The 10,615-nt window shown below is 40.8% G+C and overlaps 1 protein-coding gene across 1 annotated transcript; it reads left to right on the top strand.

Moving 5' to 3' along the window:
- The first annotated feature begins 9,845 nt into the window (after nt 1–9,845).
- LOC127091581 (uncharacterized) lies at nt 9,846–10,256 on the top strand. Its single transcript, XM_051030254.1, has one exon. The coding sequence runs from the start codon at nt 9,846–9,848 to the stop codon at nt 10,254–10,256; it is 411 nt and encodes a 136-aa protein (XP_050886211.1).
- Nucleotides 10,257–10,615: the final 359 nt, after the last annotated feature.

Raw genomic sequence — 10,615 nt, 5'->3', positions numbered from 1 at the left:
ACATCTGAATAAACAACGTACAAAGAAAAAGAATCCCATCCAACAAGCCTGGAGGTGATTCTTAACAAAAAGATCCAAGAGATGGCTTACACGCAAATGAATCCCATCCAACAAGCCTGGAGGTGATTCTCAACAAAATGCAATCAGAGATACAAACTAAGACAGACGGTCTTCCGGAATGAGGGTCTTCAGGTAATGGCACTGGTCTATCAACAGCGAGCATTCTGAGCAATCTGGTAAAGGAGTGATCTTCTCTTTCAACTGTCTTCTGAGCTCCAAGACTTCTCCTCCAAGGTGGTCCTCTGATCTTTGTCTCAACTCCATCTCCTTCTTCAACTGAGCATCTTTGTCTCTGAGTTGCTTCTCCAAGTCTCTGATCTTCTTCTGATAACTGGCTTCTGCTCTCTGCAGTCTCAAGCGCTCCCGGTGTTCTGCATCTAACATACTCTCCATCTCCTCGTAGGATCTCTTCTTACTTCTCAGTCTGCTAGCATCTTCTCCTTGCACTTCCCTGAGTTGATGGGCCAAGTGCAGCTTATCAGCTTTGGCTTTGTACAGCTCCATATGAGTATCTTGCTCCTTCTCTCTCAAACGGCGATTCTCCATTAGGGCTTGCTTGTAGTGCTCCGCAGACACACTCTCAGCAAGGATCAAAGGTGGTTGCTCCTGCAACGGCTCCATCCTATCGTAGGGTAACAACAAAGTTTCTACTCTCTCCTTGACCCACTCAGTGTAATCGGGCATAGCAACGGCAAACTTCTTCCCTAAGACAGATCCATCCTTCACACCAATAGACTTCCAAGCTCTCCCTACCTGCTCCAATCTAGCTGGGTCACTCTTCTTCTCAAAATACACACTCTCAGCTACTTCAGCCTCAAGTGGTCTTCCTTTCATCACAAACCCCAACTGGCGAAGAGAAAGAACCGGGTTGTAATTGATGCAACCCCTAGTCCCTATGAGTGGCACATTACGAAATTCTCCACAACTCATAATGACGTTACGCACATCCATCCGGTAAGATTGCCATCTGATATCATAGGAGGTAAGAGACATAACCCTCTGAGTCCATTTATGCGTGCTCTGAGCATCCACAAAAGGTCCACTGACTGGCAGAAGAGACAAGAACCATCTGAGCAAAAGTGGGAGACAACACCTGATAGCCCCACCCTTACCATGCCTACTGTGAATAGCATAGTAAGTGTCAGCCAATAGAGTAGGAACTGGATTTCCTCCAATGAAAATACTGACTGCAGCATAGTCAACAAAATTCGGCATACTCGGAAACAAGACGATCCCATAGATCATGACGGCCAACTGAGCATGAAAGGCTTCCCAACTTCCCTTCTCTGCTTCTTCTCTAGCCACCCTCAACAGAAACTTCAAAGGCAACCCAACAACATCCCCACTGGACTTCCAACCATCACTGACTTCCTTGATACTCAACCGGAGAGCTCTGGCAATCAATCTGAAGTCGACCTCCTTTGGGACGTCCAAGAAGGGAGTCTGGTGCTGAACTGGGATACTCAACATGATAGAATACTCCTCGAGAGTCGGTGCTAACTGGTAATCCTGGAAAGTGAAGCATCTGAGCTCTGGATCATAAAATTGTAGTAGCGTCTGCAGAGGCACTGGATCTACTACCGTCTTCAATACTGTCAAGATATCTCCATACCGCCCGACAAAACTCTTCAGCCGATCGTCTGTCACGAGGCTACCCAACTCAACTAGTGGAGTCAACGGCTCACGATGGAAACTGTAGGAACAGGTCTTCCGCTTCGGCTCGGGAACCGTTGCCATCTCTATCAGTAGACAAGCTCGGGAATGTACCTGAGAAATGATATGCATGCAGAGATTAATTTTTTTCTTTTTTTTTGGATTTTTTTTTTGGATTTTTTTTTTTTTTTTTTTTTTTTATATATATTTTTTTTCAATGCGTTTCTTTTGAAAAATAAATATGCTATGATGCACATGATGCAGACACGGCTGGCTGGTTGTGCAAACTCTGATACTAGGTCGAAGCTCCAGTCAAAATCGGAACATAAATCCTACTTAAGGTTAACTGAACATTGTCTGAACACAAAGTCACCATCAGAACCAAGTCACCAACAGAACCGAGTCACCAACGGTACCTGTAATAATGATCATTCCCTCCCCACTCACGGGTGTAGTCTAGGCCAGGGTAAAGCTTGGGAGAAACACAGCATAAATAACCTTTCGCAGAATACTGTCATATACACACCCGAAGTATGTAACGACAGCATCCCACCAGGGTCTGAACTGCTCGTGATATCAATGTTCCGCTAAGTGGCGCCATACCACCCGCTTCCCATGAATCACTCTATTCCTAGGTATCCTAGATTGCACTCATGGTCTGGGTATTGGACCTTTTACCTCAACTGACTCTTCCCCCCCACACAGAGAGAAACAAACAACCAGCCAGGTGAACAGATGAATAAATGCAAACATTAATGCAAACATAAATGCAAACAATAGACAATGAATGCAAACAGTAAATGCAAATATATACAAATGAATGCAATAAATAACAGCACAAAGCAACCAAAGCCCTAACCTAGAGAGCGCTAGGAGAGACTCGCTTAGGGAAGACGGACCAGCACAGGTCAACTTCTCTAATATCCCCAGCAGAGTCGCCAGCTGTCGCATCGCGCGAAAAACCGGCGGGAAAAGAAGAAACAACAGAGCCGCCACCGTGCGTTATTTATCCCAAAAGAGGGAAAGGAAACGCTCAGAGTAAACCTGGGAAAGAACATGGTCTCGCGACCAAAGAGAATGGGTTCGGGAGTCGGTTATGCGAAGGGAAGGTATTAGCACCCCTACGCATCCGTAGTACTCTACGGGATCCACGCACAAAAGGAAGGATAAATTGGTTGCTAAACACTGCTCAAATACTCACACACACTGGCTGAAAGAAACGAAAGAGACTGACTGAAACTGACTCGGCAGGATGTCGCATCCTGGGCCTACTTAGTCTATCAGGCATAGACATCAGAGTCCAAGTAGTTCGGACTGGGGAAACGACACATGCTCGCTAGGATATCGCATCCTATGCATACGTATCTTCTCGGACGAGAGAAGAATCAGAGCATTCGTAGCTCGGCTGACACGCACACAAACAAACAAAACACAGGCAAACGTGGAGCCCGACTGCCAATCACTGGACTTATGTCAGCATCCGAACCTAAAACACACACAAAGAGGCAAACATGGAGCCTGAATGCCAATTGCTGGACTTACATCAGCATCCGAACCAAACACACACAAAGAGGCAAACGTGGAGCCTGAATGCCAATCACTGGACTTATATCAGCATCCGAACCAAAACACACACAAAGAGGCAAACGTGGAGCCCAAATGCCAATCACTGGACTTACATTGACATCCGAACCTAAACAACACAACAGATAGATAGGGAGTCGGGGACTCAGCCTATAACTGTCAAACGCACACAAACAGACAGCAAATGCTAAAGAGTACGGGGACTCGGGCCTAGCAAAGGTCAAACAACACACACAAAAGAAAAGGGCGCCCGGAGAGATCAGCTCAATCTCCTGCCTACATACTTCATCTGGTATGAAGATCAGGGCGATGTAGTTCCCCTACGCAGGGATAAAGGACTAGCCTAACCAGATAACAGAGGGAGACACAACTCTAGGGAGACTACGACTCGAGCCTAGATGTTGTCATGCAAAATCATCCCTAAGTTAAGGTTTCTAGCTAAATGGCACGCGGGCCGACCTATCCTAAGCATGGCTCACACAGGAAGCAAGCCACGCACATTTAACTTGCACAGGAAGCAAGTCTAAACTAATCCTAACTTGCACAGGAAGCAAGTCAAACTATCCTAACTTGCACAGGAAGCAAGTCAAACAATCCTATCTTGCACAGGAAGCAAGTCTAAACTAATCCTAACTTGCACAGGAAGCAAGTCAAACAATCCTATCTTGCACAGGAAGCAAGTCAAACAATCCTACAAGCACAGATAGCACACGCTATACACAAACAAGTGGCTCAAACAAGGGTTAGGTTTTAGTCAAGGGGTCATATCAACCTCAACAAACAAACCTCTGGAACTGGGTGAATGTTGCTCTTAACCTTGCCATTGAGGGGCTAAGGTGAAGCAGATGAAAGGTGAAGTGAGGATGAGACCTCACAGCTCTTATCCCTGGCCTGGGAGAGCTCAAGACAAGAATGTGTGGGTTCAGAAAGTGGGAACCCTTCTACACATTTGAAACTGACTCAACTGTGCAATTGCACAAGATCTTGGGTTTGTATCTGCAATGCATCAACACAGTGGTGTGAGCAAAGCAGATGACACACTGAATAGTGGGGGATAGATTGCATATCCCTACCTTCCACCAATTGCCTCTTCTCTTAGGAAGACTTTGACTTTATGCAGGGACAAAAGTAAACAGTCACAAACATTGCCTCTTAAGGAGGACTTCAGACAGTTGCCTGGCCAAGTAACAGGCCAGGTCTTCCAGACTACATGAAGACAAAGAGACATACCTCAATGCAAATTGCTTATACAAGCAAAGCAAAGCAAAAGTTCACAAGGAACTAAAAGCGACTAAAATACCTGAAATCAGTCAAGCACAGTTAGTATACAAGTCAAAGTTAAATCAAAATGAAACAGATGTCAACCAGTTAATCAGGAGTAAATGAATGTGCAAGGCACAAGGTTTAGGGCATGTGAGCCAAGCCACCTACAAAACACACAAGTTAGACACTGATTTTTAAGCAAGCTCAATCAAAAGAATTGGTCTCAGTGGCCATTTGATGGTCAACCTGAAAACACAAGCTCAAAGGTGAGTAACAGGACCACTAGGACAAGCCTGGGGTCAAAAGTGAATGAGAAAGTCCAAACAGCAAGGGGTAAGTATCCAAAATCATGTTCAAACAATTAGGAAACAAAACCAATTGGGTTCACATTCATATCAATCATCATCATCATTTCATGAACCATTTAGGTCAAAACATGGCAAACAGAAGCTCATAGAAGTCAACAGCAAGACTTGCATCAAAAGCAATCTAAACATTTTCCAAAAATCATCAAATAAATCATGATCAAACCTAACACATAGCATGGTGAGCATGTCAAATTTCATGGCATTTGGATGAGAGGAAGGCAGTTAATGAAAATCATGAAGTCAAACCACATTCAAGCATGCACAAAGAAAGTCAACAAGCATGGGTCAACTTCAAAAAGTCATATCAAATTGAAAACAGATGAGAAATGAATGAGATTAACACCAATGCCAAGCTTGAGATGTCTAGTTATCACATATGAAATTTCATGGTCATACAATAAGATTTGAGAATTTCACAAAAGATTTGGCAAGGCATAGCACAAAAAGTCAACAAATGACCACATATGGAAGAAAATTCACAATCAAATGGAAAACAGCATGATTAATTCCAAGAAAAATCATACATCAATTAGACATACAATGGATCATTCATGCTAAATTTGGAGTCGTTTGGATGTGGGGAAGTGTGTGAACAAAATTTGTGAAAATACATGATCATGGTATGACACCAAATGCAACACATGACTTCAAAAAATCATAACTCTCAATCCACACATGATAAATGCACAAACTTTATATAGAAATGAAGGTCAAGGTGTCTAGTTTCACCACAAAAAATTTCAAGCTCATTGGATACAAAATGACAATTTCACAATTGAAATGGCAAAGGGTGTCATTTTGGCATACATGTTGAAAAATCATTTATCATTTAAAATCCAGAACATGAAAAATTAATTAAAATTCACAATTAAATTCTAGACTCATTTGTGGACATGTGTAAAAAATTTCATAATTTTTTGATGAAAAATGAAGGAGAAATTAATTTGTGGAAGATGGATAAACATTGGGGTGAAAACATGAACAAAAGCAAGACAAATGGTCAACACAAGGGTCAACCGTGGCATTGTGGTAATTCTGCAGTCACTTATTGAAGTGCTGCGTTTTGGCCCTACAAAACGAAATGTTTTGATTGGCTCTCAGCCAATAAAACAGTAATGAGCCAACCAACTTGAATTTTTGAGTTTTCTAAAACCCTAGGGGTTTCTAACACAGCAAGGCCAAGGCATTTCATACAAGTTCAAAACAGCAGCAGTATTCATTCATCATTCAAAGTTCATCATCATCAAACTATCAAAACAACAACAGCACTAATCGAACAGGGCCATGACATACCAACCTCATGCATTATCAACCAACACAGCATAAGCATGTTCATGATATTTTTCTTGGCAGCTTAAGGCAGTAGAACAGCAGGGTATATGAAATGCTTCATGCAACATGAGTAACAACAATAGCCAATGCTCATGCAACATAAAAGCATGACTTTTGGAAGGGAACAGCAGGGTTTCAACAACAGCAGCACTCATGTTCATCCAACATTAAGCAATCAACATTCGAATTGAATCAAACACACGGCATGGCAATGATCACATAGCAAGCAAGTAAAAGCATTAACAATTAATCATGGCAAGGAAGTACTGTCATCATGCAGTAACATCAATCAACAACAAAACAAAACACAATCATAGGAAACTCTTGGCATGGTAGGTTTCACACAGCAGGGTATTTTATGTAATCCACAAACATAATTTCAACCAAGCATCAAACAATCATCATGGCAAACAAATTTCAAACAAAATCATGCAGACCAACATGGTACCACAAACATGATATTCGAGCAACATAGAGCAACATCAGCTAACAACAAAAACTGGGAAATGGCTCTAGAGTTTCAACAGCAAACGTCATGTGTTCATCATTATAAAACAATCTTCAAACAAAGTCATACAATAACATGGCATTGGTGTTCAGGCCATAACATTTAGCAACAACCAAACACACACATCACATGAATTTCTGGACAGAACCATGGATTATGCAACAGCAGTACTCATCATCATCATGTAAAATCAACATGAACAAATATGCTCAGAAATCAACCATATGCATATCAATAGCATTAACATACATCAAACAACAAACATGCATCAAACAATTTCATTAAATCCATTCCAGCCAAGCAAATCGAGCAGAGTTTACCATGAACACAGAAAAATGAAATTCAATTTTCTCTCAATAGAATCAGCCATTTAACATGATGTAATTTGCAATAGACTAAGTGATGCATACTCTACCAAAAACATACCGTGGATTGAAGGAAAGGGAAGGTCGAAAAACTTACTTGGTTGTGAAGAAAAAGTGAATCAATGGCTCTTTGTGTGTGATAGCTTGAAACAGGTGAAGACTCTAGCTCTAAATGATGGATGATGAACTTGTTTCAGCTCACACTTGCTTGGATATGACCAAATCAACTTCTGCCATGACTGTTCTTTGATAAAAAACCAGAGCACGAAATGTGGTTTCCAGCAAGGTTTTGAGGTTGCAAAAGGCTTTCAACTGATGTCCAGATGAGGAAGGATCACAAGCTTGCTCGATTGTTTAAAGGGTTTGCTGAGAAATACTCTTTTGGCCAAAGTGTAGGATGAGAGAATGAGATGAATCAATGAGTCCAGTCCTGCCTGCAATGCGTTTTTTGTGAGGGCTCTAAAATGCAACAGCCAGCTGCATGAGTGAAGTCTATCTGCAGTTTGTTATGTTGGCCATGGTGGGAAATTGAAAATGAACAAAACTGATATGATTGGCCAGGCAGGAGGGATGCTTGTTCTACTGGCTTTGGTGACAGGAAAAAGGAGGTCTTTTGCCTGCTGCTAGGTTTTGTTTGTTTTGTGAGTTTTTGAAAATCATTTTGATAAATGCCAGATGATCCTCTTTTGCATCCAAGAGCCAAAAGGTTTTTTTTTCTGTTGTGTGTTTAGAAGTGGTGAGAAGCAATGGCAAGTTTAAGTTCTTTGTTGGCTAGCAGGGTTCTTTAGCACAAAATGCAAAGCTCAGGTTTTTGTTCATTGGAGGTTTGGGAATGATTTTGGTTCATGCTTGTTGTGGTTAGAGGCTGCTGCAGGTTTGGGAAACTTTTTTTATGCCAACTGACAAGGTGAGGTTTTGAGGATATGAACCAATGGCTTTTTGCTGCTACTACTGTTCTCCCCATGACAGAAAAATTCATGAATTCTGCTGCAGCATGGTGGTAGTAGTTTTTTAGAGGAATGTCAAGAGTGTTTGGTCTTTTTTCTTGCTGCAGTTTTTCATGACAGGGTTCTTTTGTTGCCAAGTCTTTTTTGAATCAGCATGCCCTTGCCTCATTTGCCTTGGCCAAGTGGTTTTTGTGCCATGCTGCTAATTGCTGTTACTGTCATGACAGACAAACATGGCCTGAATCCTGCTGCTTTCAATAAGGCATGGTGTTTTTTTTAAGTGCACAGCATGGTGATGCTTTTTAGGGAATGAGTGAAGTGTGTTTTCTATGTGTATCCAAACCATGACACAATGCTGCACACCATTGCCACTAGGTCTGCTATGTAAGTACAAGGTATGGCTCAACAATTGGATGTTTGAAATAATGTCCTTTTGCCCAAAATTCAAGTATGCTAACATGGCCATATGTACCATTGGAGTATGGCTGCACAATGAGGCTCATCATGACAGAAAAAATGATCAAGAATGCTGCATAATGATGCTGGTACAAAGCATGGTTGTGGAAAGCAAGGACAAGCATGGTGCAATGGTACTTTTCTTACAATTCAAGCAACCAAGCAAGATTCACATGTTCTGCATAATTTGGCTTTGCAAACACACTTAAAATGATATTTATGAGCTATCCCAATTGGCCAAATGTTGAAAAAATGTTTGAGTCAAAAAGTCAACTCTTGGTCAAACTTTGAATTTAAATGAAAAAGATCCAAAAATGCCATTTTGATTGGTAAGGTTTTAGGTCATGAAATCTATATTTTTGGAAAGAGGATGAAAAATGTGGTTTGTAGGAAAAAACCCCACCAAATTTGGCCAAACGGTTTGGGAGATATGGCCCTTTGAAGTTCAAGATTTTCTGAAATCGATTCGATCATAACTCGCCAACCATACATGGGAATTGAGAGTTCTAGGACTTTTTGGAAATGGGAGAACAAGATCTTCAACTTTCATGTTGGGCAAAAATTCATTTGAGGCTTGTATCACAATGTAAGTTTGAGGATCAAAACTTTCCATTTTTGGTAAGTTTCAGTTACAGGCCCAGTTTCCGTTTTGGGAAATTTCTGATCTGGCTTCAAATTCTTCCATGATGGTGTTTGGCATGATGTATGATGACTATTTGGACATGAATGAACTCCCACAAACCAATTCCAATCATCAAATCTCTGATTAAATGGACAATTGACCAACAGTTGACTATTAGGGTTTTTGTCTGATTATGCATTGACTGATGAATTCCAAACCCTGATTCCTTGAGAACTTGACTTCAAATGATGTCCCAAGTTGTATGAACTCTTGATTATTAACCATGGTGCCCAAATTCCACAAGAATGACCACCAACCATTGCCTTGACTGACAGTTGACTTTTCTAGGGTTTTTGACTGTCTGGGCATGAACTGCTGACCTCTGAGCCCTTAACCCTTGACCAAAATACTTCAAATAGACCTCCAAACCATGAGAACTTGTTGGACAATCCCCAAGGCCTTGATTCAATGAGAAATTCCTTTGCTTGCTTGATTGACTGATCAGGAGATTAGTTTGACCTAATTCTTGATTGCTTGCACTTGAGGCAACTGGGAACAATGCAAATGCTATGCAATGGATCATGATATGCTATGACCTAATATGAAAATGTATGCATAATGATAGGTGCAAATTTGAGGTGCTACACTTGGACTAGAGATTGTGCAGCAAACTACTGAAAATGTGAAATGATCCAAGAGAATATAAAGGCATCTCAGAGTAGGCAAAAGAGTTACCAGGATAAGCGAAGGAATGATCTTGAGTTCCGAAAAGGTGGTCATGTATTTGTGAGAGTCACTCTTGTGACTAGTGTTGGACGAGCTTTGAAGTCTAAGAAGCTCACTCCTTATTTTATTGGCCCATATCATATTGGAGTTGATGCCTATAGAGTGGCCTTGCCACCGTCTCTTTCGAATATCCATGATATTTTTCATGTATCTCAGCTTTGGAAATATATTCTTGATCCATCTCTTACAATCCAAATGGATGATGTACAAGTGAGGGATTATCTAACTGTTGAAGCATCACCAATAAGGATTGATGATCAAGAAGTGAAGCAGCTAAGGGGTAAAGAGATTGCTCTAGTGAAGGTTGCTTAGAGAAGACCTGGTGGAGGGAGCTTGACGTAGGAAATGGAGAGTCGAATGAAAGAGTCTTATCCGGATATGTTTTCTCCAAGTAATTTTTTAGGGAGAAAATCTTTTTAACTGGGAGAGAGTTGTAACACCATAATTTTTAATTAAATATTTTATTTAATTATTGGTATGCTTTATTCTATATATTTTAATTTTTGGTGTTATTTGATGCTTAGGGGTATTTTGATTTAATTTTTGATAATTCAATAATTATCGGGGTTATAGAATTTGAGAGCTGAAAAATAAAATAGGATTCATTGAAATTATTAGAAATAATTTGATAAATTTAGTTATTTGATAAATTGAGAAAATAGGAAATTGAA

Source organism: Lathyrus oleraceus, chromosome 6, assembly GCF_024323335.1.
Source record: "Lathyrus oleraceus cultivar Zhongwan6 chromosome 6, CAAS_Psat_ZW6_1.0, whole genome shotgun sequence".
Lineage (NCBI taxonomy): Eukaryota > Viridiplantae > Streptophyta > Magnoliopsida > Fabales > Fabaceae > Lathyrus > Lathyrus oleraceus.
This window is presented reverse-complemented; position numbering and strand designations above follow the sequence as displayed.